The following is a 21,713-nucleotide window of genomic DNA, read 5'->3' on the forward strand; positions in this document are numbered from 1 at the left end:
GCACCGTGGAATCTTCAGAAACCTCCTTACCTCTAAGTTTAACAGTATCATCCAACATGAAATGAACGGTGGAGATTAATTGTGAGGCCAGAAGCCGGCATGCCGCTTGATCAGCAATCAAGTTCCATTTTACTTACATTGACCACAACAATGATAGGACCTAATGAATTACGTAATTCGATAGATGCTTCTTTGGTATCAAAGCGATCGAGATAGCTTTAAAGCAGTATCTCACAAAGTTTTATATATATTTGTGTATTAGTTCGAGCTTTGGTGAGATTCCTTTATCTGTGGAGCATTATAGTTAGGTCGGCAGGAACTCAACAGAGCCGGCTGATCCAGGTCAGTAACATCCCATCCCAGAAATAAATATTCAAAACCATTCATAATTCCATTTTATATTCAATTTCATATGCACGAATATGACTTCAAAACATTTTGTAAAAATTTTGTGCGTAACCTAATTCCAAACAGCAACAAATTTGATGAATTTAATATTTTTTTTTTTTTTTCAAAAATTACTAGTGTAAACTATTTAAAAAAAATTAGATATTTTTATGATTTTGTAAAATATCTCACTACAAGATCATTTGCCAGTCGCTGATGCACCCGTCCCACTACCAGCTGCCGCAGCTGAAGCATTATTGAAACTCTTACCAAATGCGCTCATTGCTGAAATATTGGAAAATGGTGTCGGACCACACGTAATGCTTGTAGTGTCATGTTTACTATCCGGGTTATCAATTTTAGCAAATACATTTGTTGTATCACGCAAACGATATTTGCGCAAATTGAGAAATTGCTCTTTTTGTGCTTCAACTTTTTGATGGAGTTCATGTAAACGGCCCGCCAGCGAAATGAAGCTTTCGTTAATTTGGCGAAAACCACGTTTTAGATCATCGGGTGATACGGTTTGTGGGTTTGTGAGTGAATGCATATGATGTTCGGTGAGAGCGATTTGCTGTCGAAAATTAATTAAGTCTTGTTCATATTTAGCGACCAAACTCTGAAAAAATTGAAATGGTGCTGTATTCTCGAATTGCAAACCAGCTGGTGTATCTTGCGTGCGTTGAGCCATTTCAACAGCTTGTATTGTTTTGGAAGTTTCTTTGCGTAATAGCTTTATTTGTTTATAGTTGGTATTGACTGAGTTGGAAATTTCTTGAAGAGCCCATTGTATATTGTTGATTTCATTAGACACATTAGAGAGCTTTGAAGTAGAGGTACGTCCAATATCGGAGGAAAGTGTTTTTTGTGCCTTAATGTGTGACTTTAGTGCATCTACAGTCTTTGCAATTTCATCGGGCACAAGAGTTTCCTTGACCTTGAAGTACGAAAATATATGTTTACACAACGATCACTGCAATGAATAGTACATACTAACCTTTACACTATCTTGCTTCAAATCTCCAGCTTTTGGTTGCGTTGCACTCATATCCACTCCACCTAATCCTATAAATGGCGTATTTGAAGAAGTGGTTGATGTTGTCGTAGGCTTCCACAGGCCACCCGATGCTACCGATGTTGTTGTAGTACCAAAATTCAAACTAGCCGAAGTAGTTGTACCTCCTGTTTTTCCAAATTGCAAGCTGCCACCCAATCCACCCAACGTTGGAGCGGTCGATGTCATTGTAGTTGTTGCAGCTGAGCCAAGTCCACCAAAACTAAATGCTGGTGCTGTACTCGTTGCAGCTGTTGTTGCTGTCGCTCCTAAACCACCAAAATTAAAAGCAGGTGCAGCACTACTTGTAGCTATTGACCCAAAGGCTGGTGCAGTGTTTGCAGAAGTACCGAATGTTGGTGCAACCGCTGCAGTTGGTGCTGCTCCAAATGCTGGCGCTGCCGCAGTTGAACTCGCTCCAAATGTGGGCGCTACAGCTGCTACTGGTTGTGAAGCTGCACCAAAAGTGGGCGCTTGCGATGCCGCCATTGCTCCAAAAGCTGGGGCAGCAGTTCCGAAAGCTGGTGCTGCGGCACCAAATGGAGGTGTTGCTGCAACACCGAATGCTGATGTGTTTGTTGCAGCTCCAGTCGCGGGCGCTCCAAAGTTGAAGGCGCCAGGCTGCTGTTGTGACGGGTTTCCAAACGAAAATCCAGACATGCTTAAATAATTTTAACTTTGAAATTTGAGTGTTCTAACAGTTAAATACAATTTTATGATTTGTTTACACTTATTTAAACAATTTCATAGCGTTTTTTTTAATTTTCCGCGCGATTATTTCATCAAATTGGATAAATTTGATAGATAAACGACAACAGCTGTCGTGCGATAATGCTGCCGTTTAAATGGTTGTTGAAATTCACCACAAATTTCAGTTTCACAACATGTCGCCTAAGCGGCCCAGTCAATAAAAAAAAAAAAAAGAAACACCAGCGGAAGCCTTGCTTGAGTTAAAAGGTGTTTTAATTTTCAATAGGGGGAGGGGGAGAGACTGCTAATACGCGTCCAAAAATGTCGGAGAAATATTTGCAATTGAAAGTAAAACTTTTCATGTGGTTATTGTCGTTTTGTTGAACACAGGACGGTTAAAGTCTAGTTAAGGGTTCGACTGCTAATGCGCTACCAAAAATAACGAAAGAGGTGTCAAACGATGTTCAAAAGATATTAACGAAAAGCCGAAAAATGACCCGCAGGTCCCTCCGAAACCGAGGGAGGTATCCATATTATTTTTGTGCACAACACTTTTCTGCGTTGGCGGCTTTCGGCCGCGCTTATAAAAAATTACCCTGTTTGGGCCCAACATCGGTTTGGAGACCAAAACTTTATCCGCGGAAAACACTCATGTTCACAATTTTTCTTTGTAGATACTTCAACATTACGACAACGACATGAAAGTCGCCAAATTTAACTTTTAGTAGCGTATTAGCAGTCGACCCATCAACTAGACTTTTACCCACAGGACAATAATTGTGTACAAAGGGATTTCGCACGGATTTAATTTTGGTCCCAAACCATTGGTGGACTGTCCTAAGGTCGCCAACACAGAGAGGTGTTCAGCGCAAAAATACTATAGGTCTCATCCCCGTTTTCGCGGAGGTCCGGGTTCATTTTTCGGCTTTTTGTGAAAATCTTTTGATAGACTAAAAATTGTGTTCCTTTACGCGTCTTTCGATAACTCGCCCAATATTTTTGGACACGTATTAGTCGAGTTAGTACCTTAATTTTCGGAGCACGCAAACGGCCATAATCATCGATAATATTCCCAAAAACCTCCCCGGAGTGTGATTTTCGCTACAAGATGAGGAAGTGGGATAAGGGCACCACTCTCGGAATTGTCTCCTTTTGACAAGAGGGCCAATTTCTTAAGTATCCTACTTTGGAACCAAATTTTAACACAAGAACATCGATCGCAGCACAATCCTCCTCTAGAGCCCCCCAATTTCCGAAGTGAACTTGATATAACTCGTACTAACGTATTTATACTGCGATTGTGTTCGACCAACCAGCGCTGCAGCTAAGCAATAATGTAAATAGAAAAGCACCAGAAATAATAAAATTGAGGAAATCTGGGTGCTGGAACGAAAATCAGTATGGCCTGAGTACTGTCCTGAACGGTCTTCCATCATTATGAAACTTTTTCTCGCCTTCCATTGATATTTGACAGGAAATTTGAGGTGCTTAGGTAATATTTTTACAGACGGATCCAAAACGGACAGCGGTTTCGAAGCTGTTCTCAGAACAAGTACAGGTCGCACTGTATAACCCTTTCATATACTAAGTTGATATCTTTCTAGTGGAAGTAATTAGAAACAAGGTCTTCTCTCTTTAGGCAGCTGGAAGACTTGTAAACAAACATGTCTCTTCTACAAATAAATGGATAACCGGAACTGGAAGCATCCTATAATGTGGCCAGCGGCGCTTCGGAATTAATGAGAAATATGCTCCAACTACTACGTCGTTGGTCCTAAGGATACTCTCAGCGAGCAAGTGTTACAGCCGAGAGGAGAAATCATCATTCCGTGAGAAGACTTTCGTCGGCAACACTCTGGAGTGTCTCTGCGCGCACCTTCTTTTGTTCTTAGAGGGGTGTGCGTATAATATCGCCAGGTAATGTTGCCAGTTGATTAAGAATTGTGATAATAACTTATTTAAGAAAAGATTATATGCTCACGCAAGTCAATGAATATAAAATAAATATTAGGATTCGAATAGATTTGTGTTACATGTTTTAAATCCAAATTCAAATTCATGTTTCAAATTCAAATACAAATTCAAGGTCAATCTCATACATAGTAGATATTGTTAATTAATGCAATAATATTCTTAAGTGTTGATCTAAGCTCTAAGAGTCGTAATAAATAAAATAAATAAATATTTAGATCTCGTTAAGCGCACACATCTAGGATACTGGTGATAGCCTTGCCGTCGATCAAGACGTAATCAAATTTTGTTTCGTTGTTTTTTCTTATGAGAAGAAAAGAAGTTAGACTCGTGTTGCTGCTTTTACGCTGAGACCTAGTCCAAATTATGTCCGTATTTCAAGTCTATAAACCCCAACTCGTTGTAAGATGTTGTACCATGGCGTCTAAATTTTTTGAGTGCAAGATCAGAGACGCCCTCCATTTCCATCCTGGCTTAAAAGTCACCAAGCAATGATTTTGATGTTATAACCTGGGCAGCTCCCGTCGGCCATCGCAAATCCAATCACAGGTCCAGTATGGACATTAACCCTCCGATAGATTTTGGCGTCTGGCCAGACGAGAAGGCTTTATTTTTGTGAATAACTTTACTGCTACCCACCCGATCGTGAAAAGCTTTAGTGACTTTTTAAGTTTAGAGGCGGTCTTTATAAAAATTCTGAAATCGAAATTTTTTCCTTTTTATTTTATTTGTTTTCTTGTACCAAATTTGATTATGTCACTTTTTAGCGTTGTCGTCTGGCTAGACGAACATATGTTTAAGCCTATAAAACCTCATAGATCGAATTCATTTCAAAATTTATCACTAAAAATTCAAACTTATCACAGTGTCCTACGAGTTTTCTTCAAAATTTAAATAAAAGTTATACATAAAAATATATATATAAAAATATAACAACAATACAAAGAGAGAAAGAAACGAAACAATACTTTAGCGTAACATACATACCTAAACTTACGGAGAACTTCACCAAAACGCTAACCAACAGCAAACACAAAATTGCATTTGCCTACAAATCCAATCATACATTATCGACGATATTCACAAAAACAAAAAGCCCTATTGAGAAGCTCCAATAAAACAACGTTATATATGAAATAACATGTGAAAGCAATGAAAATGAAGAATGCAAGAAAATATACATAGGAACAACAAAACGGCCACTAGGAGTTCGGCTCGCAGAACATGAAGCAGATATACGAAAGAAAAAACAAAGCACAGCATTATGTCAACACACAACGCAAACTGGGCATGCAGCTGATCTACAAAACACAAGAATCATAGACAAAAATAAACAAGGAAAAGCCAGGTACACATTAGAAAGCCTGCGAATATTGCAAAGAAGAGACAAGACAATAAACAAAAAGGAAGATACAGATGACGTTGCTGCTGCCTACACCCTCTGTCTCTAACATTAATTCGTTTTAGTATGACAATGATACCACTATTGAATGGTACCGAAAATATTTTTAGTTCTAACAAATTTGTTTAAATAGTCCAATTATGTGAGTTTTCTATATAAATCGTGTTATATTATTCAAAGTGTTTTTTGCCTCTTGTTTTGTGATATTTGTTTGTATGTAATACTGTGATTACTAATATTGAAATGTTACGCACTTATGCCTTTTCTGTTTTTATATTAATGTATTGCTTTTTGTTATTAAAATACACAGATCGCCCTTGAAAAAGCTAGAGAGACTAGCGAAACGTCGGGCTGGAATGGTGAAATAAGTTTGTTTTTATTTGCACCAAACGCTAATGGTCAAAAGAGCATAAGCAAGCATTAGTAAATGTTATAAATAAATTGACCGGAAAATCACAAAAATTGAAATATTTGTGGATAAAGTTCAAAGTATAAAATTTCGTCTGGCCAGACGACAACGCTAAGATGTGATAACCGATAATCGGAGGGTTAAGTCAGCCTTTGCATTCAGTAGAACAAAAACATGTCGGGCCCTGGTACGTTCCTTTAAACGGGTCAGGTACATGTGTTGATATTGTCACGGATATTAGCATCACTAAGCTATACGATCACTAAGGCGATATCCAAGCGATATTTGCGTCAATAATCAAATCATGTATACACATATATAAGGCAGCCGAGAGATGTCACACACAGATGCATTTACTTATACGCCTATGTGTGCGCGAGAGACTGTAAACTACAAACATTCACATCAATAATTCAATCATTATGTATCTACATAAACGAATAAAAATTGCGTCTACACATATCTACGTATACGAGCAGCGGAGCGGCAATGCACAAACACAAGCATATATCTTATCTGAGTTGTCACAAGAGAGGGCAATAATTTGTGCACGTAGTTGTGACTGGCGATTTTGTAGCCGAAACTAACTAGTAAGTTCTGGAAATAGAAGAGCCTAAATGTATGCAGCGTAAACTATAAATGTGGTGCAAGCGAGTAAGAAGTAATTCAGTTTGATTTGAGCTGTCAAGCAGTTTCGATTAAGCGATATCTAGCGAGCAATAGCAGTATTATTTTGATAGTAGAGTTTCAATCAGTTTGGTTATTAAGCAAGTTATTCGTTGCAAAGTTTGAGTGTTATTGTGAAGTACTTTAATAAAGGCCATTTTTCCATTATTCAATATTGGAGTTATTTATTCAACAGTTTAGTGATTCGAACTCAACAGAAGATTGCAAATAAGAGGATTTGCAAATAAATTCGTTACAATTGGTGTCAGAAGAGGAATTGTTGAATAAATTCCAAAGGACAACAAGGACATGGCAAAGTTCAGTGAATTGAAGATCCAGCAACTAAAGGAGTTGAAGACCCGTGGATTGAATACAAGCGGTGTTAAACTTGAACTTCAGGCACGGCTACGAGAGGCAATGGAAGCAGAAGGAATTGATGTGGAAGAGTATGTCTTTCATCATGATGGCGAGGAGACAACAAAAATTGAAGAGAAAAACGAAACATCGCAAACGGTTACCAGCACAGACTTGAACATAATATTGGCTGCAATATCTGCACAAACATCGACAGTAGCATCAATGTCGTCACAAATGTCATCACAACTGGAAGAGCAGAAGACATATATGGCATCACGACTAGAATCGCAGGAGAACCGTATAACATCCAAGATGGAAGCATAGGAGGCACGTATTTCAGAAATGTCATCGCAAATGTCATCTCAACTGGAAGAGCAGAAGACATATATGGCATCCCAGCTGGAATTACATGATACACGTATTTCAAAAATGTCGACACAGATTACATCAAAGATGGAAACACAACTGAAAGAGCAAGAGGCGCGTATATCATCAAAACTCGAAGCGCGTATGGACGAGAAAATAACGCAGTTTGAGGAAAAATTCGAGGCAGAGGTGGATGCTTTGAGAGGTCGTATACAGGAGTTGGAACTTAATCGGCCGGCTGCTTCAGCGAGTAATACGAAGGTAAAAACTCCATCTTTTGACGGTTCTGTTCTTTTCCAGGTCTTCAAGCTACAGTTTGAGAAGACCGCAGCAGTGAACAACTGGAATGCGGAAGATAAAGTTGCTGCACTGTTCGTGGCATTGAAGGGGCCAGCAGCGGAAATCCTACAGACGATTCCCGAAGGAGAGCGGAACAATTATGAAGCATTGATTGCTGCTGTAGAACGACGTTATGGAAGCGAGCATAGAAAACAGATATTCCAAATTTAGTTGCAAAACCGCTACCAAGAAGCAAATGAGACATTGCAGGAGTTTGCTTCAGATATTGAAAGATTGGCTCATCTTGCAAATGCGGACGCACCCGTGGAATACACTGAAAGGGTAAAAATCCAGAGTTTCATAAATGGCATACGGGACGTGGAAACTAAGCGAGCTACATACGCAAACCCAAAGCTGACATTTGCTGAAACGGTATCACATGCATTGACTCAGGAAACGGCCTCACTATTGAGTAAACCAGCATACAAAGCTCATCGTGTGGAAGTGGAAAGACCAGATTGGGTAGACACATTTTTGGAAGCACTGAAGGGATCACAACAGAAAAATGCCGGAGTTATTAAATGTTTCAAGTGCGGTAACCCAGGCCATATTGCACGACATTGCAGCACCGGTCCCAATAGTTCCAGCAATGTGGGTGGCCGTAAATGCTGAGCTGAAGGAGATGAGCAAATCTCCAAGTCCACTCAATCGTTAAACTAAAGCGAGTCAGCCGCAAGGGGCCTCAGCTGGCTCCCTCAATTGAATGCCCCATAATCTCTATCTCGCAGATTGGAAGAAGATCGAGCAATCTTACTGTTGGCGGACATGTGGATGGAAAGGAACGTTTACTGACTGTAGATACTGGTACATGTCATTCCATCATTCGAGCGGATTTAGTCAACAAGAAGATAAGACCATTGCATGGAGCAAGATTGCGTACAGCCACTGGAGAAGACAGCACGGTTCTAGGAGAAGTATCATGTGAAGTCGCTATTGGGAACGTCACAGCAGTACACAATTTTATAGTGGCAGAGATTGTTGATGAAATCATAATTGGAGTGGACTTCTTAATCGACCAGGGCATCAAGATCGACATGCAAAGCAAGACGATGCGATATAAGAACATGGATGTTCCACTTAATTTCGGCTAGATTTCGGGAAGAGAGTCAGCGAATACCACCAAAATCCGAAGCAATCATCTGGGCAAAGGTTGATGGAGATTGTGGGACAAACAAATTGTGGGTTGTCGAAGCAGCAAACAAATCAGCACTGAACATACTTGTAGGAAAAACCCTGGCTATGACAAAACAAGATGGACGTATTCCGGTAAGAGTACTCAATGAGTTCAAGTCACCACTAAAATTGACTAACGGAGCTATTTTGGGAAGATGCAAAGAGGCTGAAGTAGTTATTAACTGTGAACAGCTCCAGGAACACGTTTCAGCTAGAAATACTGATCTTTCAAATGACATCACGTCATGGACACAGGGGCTAGAGGAAGCATATCAGAGTAAGGCAAAACAACTGCTCCTAAAGAACGCAAACATATTTGACCAGGATGGTTCTAAACCAGGCCGCACCAATGTTGTGAAACATCAAATTGACACTGGAGATGCGAGGCCGATCTGTCAGGCTCCACGTAGTGTTCCACTGGCGAAGCGGGAAGTTGTGGGTCAAATTATACAAGAAATGAGCGATAGCGGCGTCATCGAACCATCAGCTAGTCCATGGAGCTCACCGGTAGTACTTGTAAAGACGAAGGATGGAAAAATGAGGTTTTGCGTGGACTACCGGAAGTTGAATGACGTAACGAAAAAGGATAGCTACCCATTGCCAAGAATTGACGATACTCTGGACTCGCTATCTGGTACGAAATGGGTTTCCACACTGGACTTGAAAAGTGGCTACTGGCAAGTGGTGGTGAAGGAGGAAGACAAAGAGAAAACAGCCTTCAGCGTCGGAGATGGTCTTTGGCAATTTACAGTAATTCCCTTTGGACCATGTAATGTACCAGCTACTTTCGAGAGACTCATGGATCAGGTATTGAAAGGACTACATTGGAAAATATGCTTGGTGTACCTGGACGACATCATCGTATTGGGCAAGAATTTTGATGAACATCTTAAGAACTTGGAGGAAGTTTTCCAGATAATAGCTGGCGCTGGTCTGAAGTTAAGTCCCAAAAAGTGTGCGCTGTTTAAAAAGGAAGTCAATTATTTGGGTCACAAGGTAACGACAGAGGGCATCTGCGCTGCGAACGAAAAAATAGAGGCTGTAAAGGATTGGCCAAGACCACAGAACCTACATGAATTGAGAAGTTTCCTTGGGCTGTGCACATATTACCGCCGATTTGTACCAAATTTTTCCAGCGTAGCCCATAGCCTCCATGAGCTTACAAGAAAAAACAAAGCTTTTGAATGGAAGAAGGAGCAAGAAGTAGCTTTCCAAACATTGAAGGAGCATTTGTGCACTGCCCCAATGTTAGCATATCCGATTCCAGGTGCAACATTTATTCTAGATACAGATGCGAGTGGATATGCTATAGGAAGCGTTTTATCACAACTGGTCGATGGACAGGAGAAGGTAGTTGCATATTACAGCCGTTCGATTGGAAAACCAGAGAGGAACTACTGTGTTACGCGGAGAGAGCTGTTGGCATTGGTAGAGTGCATTAAGCATTTTCACAAATACCTGTACGGCCAGCGATTCCGCGTCAGGACAGACCACGCAGGTTTGAAATGGCTTCTGCAGTTGCGTAATCCGGAAGGACAATTGGCACGGTGGATCGAGCGACTACAAAGCTATGACTTTTCCATTAAGCATCGAAAAGGTAGTACCCATGGAAATGCCGATGCAATGTCACGAAGGCCATGTAGTTTGGAATGCAAGCACTGCTCAAAGGCCGAGGCTAAAGAAGACATTATAGATGTCCGGCTAATGACTATAACGTGTACGGATGAATGGGACAAGGAACAACTAAGAAAGTGTCAGCTAGAAGATACAGATCTGTCCCATGTTATGCAAGTGCTCGAACGAAACGAAAGACCAAGCAGAGAGTCCCATTGCGAAGTCATATTGGGCACAGTGGAACAGTTTAGAATTGATATCCGGTTGCTTGCATCGAGTATGGGAGAGTGAGGATGGTCAATGCAAGAAGAAACTGATAGTTGTTCGCAGAAAGAGGATTCCTGACGTGCTCAGCGAGCTGCACAATGGTCCAAGTGGAGGTCATCTTGGAATCACGAAGACACTCGAGAAAATTAAGCAGAGATTCTATTGGGTTGGTTGCCGTCAGTCGGTCACCGAGTGTATTGCCAATTGCGAGGTATGCAACAGAGCGAAAGGGCCCAAAACCCGAAGTCATGGCCAGATGAAGCAGTATATTTCAGGTGCACCATTTGAAAGGATCGCCATGGATGTCGCAGGTCCATTTCCTACTAGGAACCGCGGAAACAAATACGTACTGGTGGTTATGGATTATTTCAGTAAATGGCCAGAGGTATACCCAATCCAAAACCAAGAAGCAGGAACAGTAGCAGAAGTGGTTAAAAACGAATGGGTTGCAAGGTATGGTGTACCAATGGAGTTACATTCTGACCAAGGCAGGAATTTTGAATCAGCTGTGTTCCAAGAAATGTGCAAGAAGTTGGGCTTCGAAAAGCACGGACAACTGCATTGCATCCTCAGTCCGTTTGTATGGTGGAACGTTTCAATAGAACATTGGAGGAGCATTTAAGGAAAGTAGTAGACAAGTACCATAAGGACTGGGATACACACATATCATTATTCTTGATGGCCTACCGGTCGGCAGTACATGACACAACGGGCCAAACTCCCGCAAAGGTAATTTTTGGCAATGACCTTCGACTGCCAGCTGATTTAAAGTATGGGATAAATGCCGATGCGGAGAGGAATGTCAAGAAATCCACTGGTGTCTTGGAAGAAGAGCTGAGAGAGATACACGATCTGGTAAGGCAACGAGCAAAGATTATGAGTGACAAGATGAAAGCGAGGTATGATAAAGCAATTAATTCGGAAGGGTTTCAGGAAGGAGATTTGGTGCTGCTATACAACCCACAACGAAAAAAGGTTTGTCCCCGAAATTGCAGTGTAACTGGGAAGGCCCATACAAAGTTGTAAAACGGATCAACGATGTAGTATACCGCATACAAACCACTACCAAACCACGAACCAAAATGAAAGTGGTTCATTTGGAGATATTAGCAGCGTTTAGATCGAGAGATTTGTCCGATCGGGACCATCAGACTTAGGTGGAGGGCAGTGTCACGGATATTAGCATCACTAAGCTATACCATCACTAACGCGATGCTAAGGCCATGCCAAGCGATATTTACGTCAATAATCAAATCATGTATACACATATATAAGGCAGCCGAGAGATGTCACACACAGATGCATTTACTTATACGCCTATGTGTGCGCGAGAGACTGTAAACTACAAACATGCACATCAATAATTCAATCGAATAAATAATTGCGTTTACACATATGTATCATGTAAGAATACGAGCAGCGGAGAGTCAATGCACTAACACATGCATATATCTGAGAAGTTTGAGGGCTACTGGACTAGTAAATTCTGGAAGCGCCTAAAAGATGTATAAAATTGTGCAATTTTAGTTATAGCTGAGAAGTTTGAGAGCTCATGGACAATGCTAGTAGATTCTAGAAAAATGCGAACGAAGAAACCAAAGAGTATAAAAGGCGACAGATGTAGAGGTGCAAAAGTTCAGTTTGAGCTGAGTAATCAATCAGTTATTGATTAAGCACGCGATCTGGCGGCCAATAGTAGAGTTTAATTTGAGTTATCAATCAGTTTTGGTTTTATTAAGCCAGCGAGTAGCAAAGTATAAGTGTTATTGTGAAGTACTTTAATAAAGGCCATTTTTCCATTATTCAATATTGGAGTTATTTATTCAACAGTTTAGTGATTCGAACTTAGCATAGGATTGCAAATAAGAGGATTTGTAAGTAAATTCGTAACAATACTGTAACGAATTTAGTGAAATTCCGCTTATTCCAAATCTTCTGTTAATGTTCGAATACTAAACTGTTGAATAAATAACTCCAATATTGAATAATGCAAAAATGGTCTTTATTAGACTACTTGAAAGTACTTCACAATAACACTTATACTTCGCAACTGATAGCTTGCTTAAATCAAACTGATTGGTCGTGCCTCAACTGTTGCTGCTTTTATATTGTTTGGTTTCCTCGTTGGCATATTTCTTAACGCTTCTATTTCTAGAATTTACTAGTTAGTTACCAGCTATAACTACGTTTATAGCTTCTCATATGCGCGTGTATATGTGAGTGATAGTTGCACAAATAATTGCCTACTTTTGGGACTATCTCAGATATATGCATGTGTTTGTGCGTTGCTCTCCGCTGCTTGTATGGACGTATGTATAGACATAATGATTGACTTTTTGATGTGCATACAAGTCACTGCTTAGTATTGGCTTAGAGATAATAGTATCCCTTAGCGTTGCTAATATTCGTCACAATATCATAGCCCTAAAAAGTTTTCCAGCGTCTTGATAACAAAAGCGACCTCGCACCTGAGGTTTGCTATTTTTCCGTTTAAAGTGGCTTTTACATGCGGGTCTGAAAACCAGGGCCACATATTTATATAGCGATCAGCTTGTGGCAATACAAACGCTGGAAACCTCAGCGAGCTCTTAATCCGAGTATGTTTAGTTTACGTCGTCATAGTCCCTGTCTTTCTGCCGCGACTCTAGGAGTTAAGCAGATTGGCATATTGCACTTGAATTCCTTTTCTGCGCTCATTGCCCAAAGTGCATGAACGATAACGATAGAGTCGAGACTGAGCTTGATCTTGCATCAAACACTGCTTACCCTGTCGTACAACCACACCCCATTACAGTCCCCTTCAGATGATTGCTACTCTGGACTCTTAAGCACTATTTAATGAAGACTTTTCTCTTACGTGAGCTTATCTAATACCAATGTCCCTATGGTCTGACATGGAAACAATATGTTTCCCGGGCCTACTCCTCTTGATGACTATTCATGAAGAAAGCATCTTTTGAGTACAGTTAAATACTGCGTCAACAAGAAAAGTCCACATATACCAACAGTGGTTGTTAGTAGTTTGGGCTTACTGAATCTGTATTCCGAAACCAAGCAACGAAGAAATAAAAATAAGTATCAACACCATTGTGATGAATTCATAAAATCGTTAATAATTCTTTTAATAACGTTTGTCATTGCCAACGACCGAAAAAACCAATAAAATCAAGATCGTTTAAGCTTCCTTATTTGTCGTATGTACTACCAAGCAATTGCGCGCCGCTACCTCATCATTAGGAGGAAAAGAAAGTGTAAAAGTCGGAAGGAAAGAGAAGAAGATGCGATAAATAAATCCTTTCATAATGTTTGAAAAGCATTTAACTCGCTCATTCACGCCAACAAACAAAAGAAGTCCTTTGCAATCAACCAAGCATACTAAACGTAGCTCACTTCCTACCGAAAATTTACCAAAGTTTAAACTGATACATATTTCTTGCCGCATTTTAGGCGCTGAAGCCCTCCTTCGCGACCATCATCCAATGCAATGACAAAGTCTTGAACTGCCTTTCCATTATGCACAAGCATTTAAGCGCGAAAAACGCCCCATTACAATCTACATAACAAAGATTATTATTTTGTAAGAGTAGAAATTTGTGAAATTGGTGTTGTGCAAGACGCCTAAAATGCTGCAACGAAAATTTCAAGGAATTAAGTGCTCAGTTAAAGGGTAATTGCGGGTTTGTAAGTTTGGTTTATGAATATCGAATTATTATTTTTTTATGCGATAAAAGGATGTAAAATAAAGCATTGAAAGCAGTTTTTCATGCATTCAAAGAAATGAAAATTGATTTCTGTTTTTGTCGAAGAGCATAGCGTTGACAGGGGCAATCCTAAAACAATTGTTGCATGTCCAAAGGCGTGGCGCAGTGAACCGAAGAATATTGTAATTTTTCAATATGTAAGAAAAACGTTCTGGATTTTTATTTTAAGTGGTTCTTTTGTTCGTAAAAAAGGATTAAAGAGTTGAGCTAGAACATAGAGAAGAAGGATATGGTCTTGTTTACTATGAAGTTCAAGGTCCCAAATTGGACCAGGCCAAAGTAAGAATGAGTGACCCTACAAGTGAAACCGTGTACATAATATTTAGGAATCATCCTAGACAGAAAGCTGTCGTGGAAGCTCAACGTGGAGGAGAGAGTGAATAAGGCCTCAATGGCACTTTATGCATGCAAAGAAATGCTGAGGGTATACGTGGAGTTTATCGCCCTCTTTCTCTCATTGGGCATTTACAGAGATTGTAAAACCTATCTTATACTTTGAAGTCCTTGATTGGTGGACAGCCACACAAAAAAGAACCTACCACAAAAAGTTAGAGGGGGTATGCAAACTATAAATCCTTAACATTACGGGAGTGCTGAAAAGAGCCCCGATGGCTGCACTGTATGCCATTCTGTACCATCCACCTGTAGACATGGTGGCAAAGAACATAGCGTTAACAACTGCAACGAGGCTCAGTGCCTCGGGGCAGCTTGAGCGCAGACTATACGGTCATAGCAGTATAGCGCCATCAATTACAGACTACCTGATTCCCTATCTGCGTCTCGAGGGAGCTCTTAAAGCCAGAATAGAGGTGGATGGCTGGCGCAAGGGTGCTTAAATGTTGGACGAGGCGATACATAAAGTAGTGGAAGGAGTAGGGTCTGCGGTATACTGTGCTGATCCGGAAATAAACAAATCCTACAAGCTGCCAGACCACAATAGCGTTTTTCAGGCGGAAGTATTAGTCGTAATCAAAGTAGTAGAAACACTGGAAGAAAATAGCTTAGACTGCAGCTGCGTCAACATAAATATTGACAATTAAGCACCAATTAAGCCAATAAGCAGCATCTAAAAGTGTATTAGAGTGTAAGCAATCCCTGGAAAGAATCGGTAAAGTGAAAAGCATACATCTATATTATGTCCCAGGGCATATGGGAATGAAAAAGCGGATGAACTAGCTAAACGGGGTGCATCCCCTTGCTCCGTAGACGACCCAATTAGATTGGGAAATATTAAGAGAAGGCGAGGGGTGCACATGATATAGCAGATTTAGGAAGTTATTTTATAACATAGGACTTGGTTTTTGATAGGGTTTTCAATTTGGTCGTTAAAAAAACTTCTGGTAACACTACGGACTCATTCAGTCTATGTGAGGCCCTCATGGACCGGCTAGTTCAACCTAACCTAACCTACGTTTTCGTTTATGTACTTTGGGCAACGTGAGTAGTCTAGGTGTAAGATGCGATAATCAGCCCGGGTGGCACTTGGGGTTGCGGCAGAGAGAGAGTCTCGGCGAGAGGGAGCTCATTTGAGCTTTCTTGGTTTTCACAATGGTGTTTGGCTGCAAGGGGTCGCCTGTTTTGGATCAGGGCTAGCTATATAAATGTGTAGTAATTTCTTAATACAGTGGGATCTGCACCGGATTTGGACGCCTTACATACATATTTACTTCTTATGAAGCATCGGTTGAGAATAATTTAAGATGCCCATGGGGACGGAATCTGAGAAGAGGTTTATTAAAACGAACTTGATAAAAAATATGGTTACAAGGGTGACAGATAGAATGATGAGAACTGACATGGAGAGAGCAGAGCGGGGACGGAGTTTCAAATGAAGGAAGCACAACGACGTGACGGAGGTATGGACGGAAATGGATATGTATATGAAGATGAAGATTGATGCGAAGATCGATATGAAAAAGGAGATGGTAGTGGAAATTAAAAACGAGATGCAGAGGAAATGAGTAATCGGAGATACCTAAGCAGGTGGTGATGGAGATGAATAGGGGGAAGGAAACAGGGACAAAGGTTTGACATCTAGTGAAAGACAAAATAAATAGATGACATAATTCGCTTTTAACTCGCCCTCGGATTTCACTTGGTAAATGAATCCGCGCGCTCAGCACAGAAATCTACATACCCTCCAAAAAAGAGCCATGACCCTTGAAGACTTGAGAGGAATTGGGTCGACGCTACTTTAGTATGCTAAAGATTTATTTGTGGAACCCGTAACATCCATGAACTAATTGTTCATCGACTATACCTTCCTAGTTACGTATACGTCCTGGCTCCCTCATTTAAGGCTTGAGGTTCTGAGGTCCTCAGGCCTACCCCACCCGCTGTTAGTGTGATATTGTTGTGCTTATGGGACTTCTCTCTCAGAGGCACTGATAAATACTGGCTGCGACCTAGGGTAATTTTCCCGAGGTTCGATTATTTGAAGAATGTCGTGCTGACCTTCTTTCCTAGGCGGGGATACGAAGTACCTTCATATCCTGTGTCAGTATATTAGGAATATGATGCTTAAGAAGGAGCAACGCATTCCCCGTTTTCACCACTCGTGACATCGATATCTTGGTCTTTGGGGGAACTGCGCTCTGCCAACCACCCCAAGCTGTTCGCACCTGCCTTGTGATTAAAGTAAAGAATCAAATCTCTACAGCCACCTCAAGCTGCGCTATGCTGCATGCCATCGACTTAATCCCGCTTTAAATAAAAGCGCTTCACTTGGTTTAAGCTGAAATATCGTGTTCATAAAGCTAATAATCTTATTTTTACTGATATCCACTACCCAAACGGATTGCCTCGTTCAATTAGCGCTACTTCTACGCGTCATTCATATTTTTGGAGACAGTTGAAATCACATCGTTTCCTCGTTCTCATTTCGCCCGAAGCTTCTTTCTCCTCTTCCCGACTGAAGGATTCCCGACGTAAAGCTCTCGTTCACAAATAACTTTTTCCAAGAATTTTTTTGCATCGCAGGCTGATACCAAGTGCTCGCTCTTCCGGTCGGTTATATCGACCAAGGTTCCCAAGGGTCGGACAAATTTGAATGCTGCCCTGTTCTGTACGAGAACTACCTTACTCTCTCTACTTTGTACCCCTCTCCCATCATCGACTATGTTCGTATTTGCTTGCCGCTTCCTCATCGAGCCTTTTTGACTTTTCTATCCCTCTCCAGCTCCATACATCGTTTGTGCCCAACAGGGCGTGCTCAGTGGTTCCGGTAACGCCCCTACCACAGGTAACATCCCAAGCGCCGCCGTTCCCCAACTACCATGGATTAGGGTATAAGCAGTTCTCGGCCTTCTTACGTCGCTCAAAATGGTCTGAAGCAGGCTATCATAATTTTTTTTGAAAAACGATCAAATTTAAAAAAGATATTTTTTTAAATATTTAATAAAAAAAAGTTCTGAAAGATTGGAACCGCTGATCTCTTTACTCCGAGTTGAGCGCTCAAACGAATATGATTCAAACCCGATTCGAAAAAATAGGAATTGAAAACACCATCAAAAATTGACTCGGTATCCGCATGTTTTTACTTTTCAAATCGAGTCGAAATTCAGAACATACATCTTCCAACCAAATGACTACTTTAACTGAATGGTGTTTTGAAATACTACATATGGGGGGTAAAGTATATCAACCGTTCCACTTAAAAGCTTCATCGCTTCGATTTGAATGAAATTTTATGAAATTGCTGTGCTATATAGTAGTGTTAATTTCACTTAAGTTCGCTCCTAAATTTTGGATGGTTACGGAGATATAAGCGTCTGAATTCTCAATTTTTTTTTGTGGAAGCCTTTTTTCTATACATCATAAGTCGTGTAATTGGCTTTCTAAGAAGAAATGAATAAAACGATTTCTAAAGTATTTTTTCCATTATTTTCGAATATAAGTATAAAAAATTTTTTTAGAAAAATTTTAGTAAAAATTAATTTTTTTCAAAGAGGAGCATTTTTTATATTTTTATTTTTTATTTTTAAATGAAAGTTTGATATTTTTCCTTTAAAATGATACCTATTTTATTTTGGTACGCGAAAATTTCTTAAATACATTTTTATTTTAAACATATAGAGTTCCAGCTAAAATTCACCCATAAATTTTATAATTTTTATTTTTTATTTTTTTTTCAAGTTTGAAGACTTTATGTATTTTTATTTATATTTTTAGATAAAAGATTGATATTTTTCCTTTAAAATGATACCTATCTTGTTATGCTGCCCGAAAATTTCTTTGATACATTTTTTTTTAACATAACATTATAAATCGCGTAAATTAAAATACCGGTAAAATGCGAAACAATATTATCATAAAGAGCTATTTTGCACACGCTGATTAGTATAAAAATGTATTTGTCTGTACACTAAGATTTCTTCAAATCTACTGTGGGTTTTCTCCAAGATAAAGGAGTATTTAAAGGGTTTTTATCATATATACCGTGGTGTGATGGTAGCGTGCTCCGCCTATCACACCGTATGCCCTGGGTTCAACTCCCGGGCAAAGCAACATCAAAATTTTAGAAATAAGGTTTTACAATTAGAAGCAAATTTTTCTAAGCGGGTTCGCCCCTCGGTAGTGTTTGGCAAACGCTCCGAGTGTATTTCTGCCATGAAAAGCTCTCAGTGAAAACTCATCTGCCTTGCAGATGCCGTTCGGAATCGGCATAAAACATGTAGGTCCCGTCCGGCCAATTTGTAGGGAAAATCAAGAGGAGCACGATGCAAATTGGAAGAGAGCTCGGCCTTAGATCTCTTCGGAGGTTATCGCGCCTTACATTTATTTTTTATTTACAGAAAAAAACAATGCAGGTAGTTGCAAACTACTCACGCACGACCATTATTGAACAATATATTCCTAAAGGCACGCGTAATGCAGGCAATTCAGGTCTAAGCAATAATTCGCAGTTTATTTTTCAAGGCTTGTTTATCACTAGAAAGCCCACACAAAAACAATCCAGGTAGTTACAAACTGCTCAGGCCTAAGCATGAATGCACAAGAAACGGTAAAGGCTCATTATTAGAGAAAAATTCGATAAAAATGCAGAAAATCATAAACTATTAATGCCTAAACAATGTAAGGTCTCAATACGCATGAGTTTTAAACCCTTGAATTTCTTTCGGTAAAGGTCAAGACTCATTTTACGGAAGTAAAAAATTAGGTGTGCCTGCTTTTTATGTTCTTACACTTTTTCATTGTGGTATTATATTAATACTTAGTGAACATGTGAGTTATATTTATTTATTAGTACAAAATCTTTATTTTTATTACAATTTATTACTATTTTATACAATGAAATATAAAGAAAGCTTTCCTATGAAAATAAAAAAAACTAGTTAAAACGCGCATAAAAAAATTGATACATTTATCTGTACCTCTATGTTAAAAAAAAAATGTATCAAAGAAACATAACAAGATAGGTATCATTTTAAAGGAAAAATATCAAGCTTTTATTTAAAAATATAAATAAAAATACATAAAGTGTTCAAACTTGAAAAAAAATAAATAAAAAATAAAAATTATAAAATTTATGGGTGAATTTTAGCTGGAACTCTATATGTTTAAAATAAAAATGTATTTAAGAAATTTTCGCGTGCGAAAATAAAATAGTTATCATTTTAAAGGAAAAATATCAAGCTTTTATTTAATAATAAAAATATGAAAAATGCCCCTCTTTGAAAAAAATTAAAAAAAAAAAATTTTTTTTTGATATAATTTTTACTAAAATTTTTCTAAAAAATTTTTTTATATTTATATTCGAAAAGAATGGGAAAAATACTTTAGAAACCGTTTTATTCATTTCTTCTTAGAAAGCCAATTACACGACCTATGATTTATAGAAAAAAGGCTTCCACAAAAAAATTGAGAATTCAGACGCTTATATCTCCGTAACCATCCAAAATTTAGGAGCGAACTTAAGTGAAATTAACACTACTATATAGCACAGCAATTTCACCGAATTTCATTCAAATCGAAGCGATGAAGTTTTTTAAGTGGAACGGTTGATATACTTTACCCCATATATGTGTATCTATCTAAACCGTCCTTAGGAACAAACGGAGACATTTAAAACAAGCATATTAAGCATTGCATTTATAAGCAATAAAACCCGGTCATTCTATGCTTGACTATCTTTTTGCAAATATAATGGCTCATTAACAAGCCAACAGCACAAGCCCGGCCCCGCTTTGGTCCATTGTTCACTGTGCAGTTAATGGTTTTAGTGTTATTTTCCTTACAACATTTCCTTTAACACAGATAATATTTGTTAGACTTTATGGAGATTGTTACGCTAGCCTCAAGATACATAGATACATATGTCACCGGCAACCGTACTTGTTCTTGCGTTACACCCTTATCGACAAAATGTATCTCAACCAGGTATCTGCGCGCGTTGCGCAACATTAGTGGAAGGAGGCCTACATGTACAGGTATGAATGTGTGCATGCGCAAAAAAAAAAAAAAAAACGAAATGCAACTGCACATGCGTGGGTGAGAATTGAGTGAAAGTGGTAGGAAATTCCGTTTATACACGAATCGGGGTATGCGCACGATCGAGCTGAAGCTCAGAAAATCATTGCAAAAGTTAGATTTAAAGTGCGTGGGCGTGCCGCGGAAAAGTTAAGGCAAAGTATAGTGCCGGTCAAGTGGAAAAAAAAGAAAAAAAAAACTTCATTTTTTAATAAAACAAAAAAAAAATCCCGTAATTTTCGCAAAACGGTTTCAATTCCGTACAATCTGCACAATTGTAAAGTATAACAACGAGAAGCAAAGTCCGTTGGACATCCTGCCACCGGTAAGTACTGATGTACCGTTTATTTAACTAAATTCCTTAAAAGAAAAAAAATCCTTTTGTGTTTTTTCCTAAAAATTTAAATTCGATAACTGTTTCATTTTCATTTGAGAAAAACATTCATTTTAAAATTAAAGTTTGAAAAAATTTAAAAGCCCATCATCTTTCGATTTTATGTACCCTTCTTGTACTCGTAAGTTGAGCGAAGTTTCCCTTTGGCAATAAATGCAAAAATCATTAAAATAGACCTCGATCTCAAATGACGCAAAAGAATTTTTTTTGCAGATAGTTGAACTTTAGCGATATTATTTTTCGCCACGGTAAAATTATATAACTTATTCCCTCAGTTGACATTAAATTAAAATTTAGCCAATTTTTCTTCAACTTAAACCTAATCTAAAGATTTTGTTTGCATTAAACATAAGTGGAAGAGAAAAAAAAAAAATCTCTTTAAAATGCAGTCTAAA

The 21,713-nt window shown here is 39.1% G+C and overlaps 2 protein-coding genes across 2 annotated transcripts in view; both read right to left on the bottom strand.

The window, feature by feature from the left end:
* The window catches only part of ort (ora transientless), a 234,170-nt gene that overhangs the window by 98,115 nt on the left and 114,342 nt on the right, over positions 1 to 21,713 (bottom strand). The window lies entirely within an intron of this gene.
* Nup58 (nuclear pore complex protein Nup58) lies at positions 491 to 2,295 on the bottom strand. Its single transcript, XM_067772253.1, has 2 exons — positions 1,385 to 2,295; positions 491 to 1,324 (listed from the first exon to the last, which is right to left on the bottom strand). Exons 1-2 carry the CDS (start codon positions 2,099 to 2,101, stop codon positions 587 to 589), a joined length of 1,455 nt encoding a protein of 484 aa, XP_067628354.1. The 5' UTR covers positions 2,102 to 2,295; the 3' UTR covers positions 491 to 586.

This window comes from Eurosta solidaginis, chromosome 1 (assembly GCF_040869045.1).
Source record: "Eurosta solidaginis isolate ZX-2024a chromosome 1, ASM4086904v1, whole genome shotgun sequence".
NCBI lineage: Eukaryota > Metazoa > Arthropoda > Insecta > Diptera > Tephritidae > Eurosta > Eurosta solidaginis.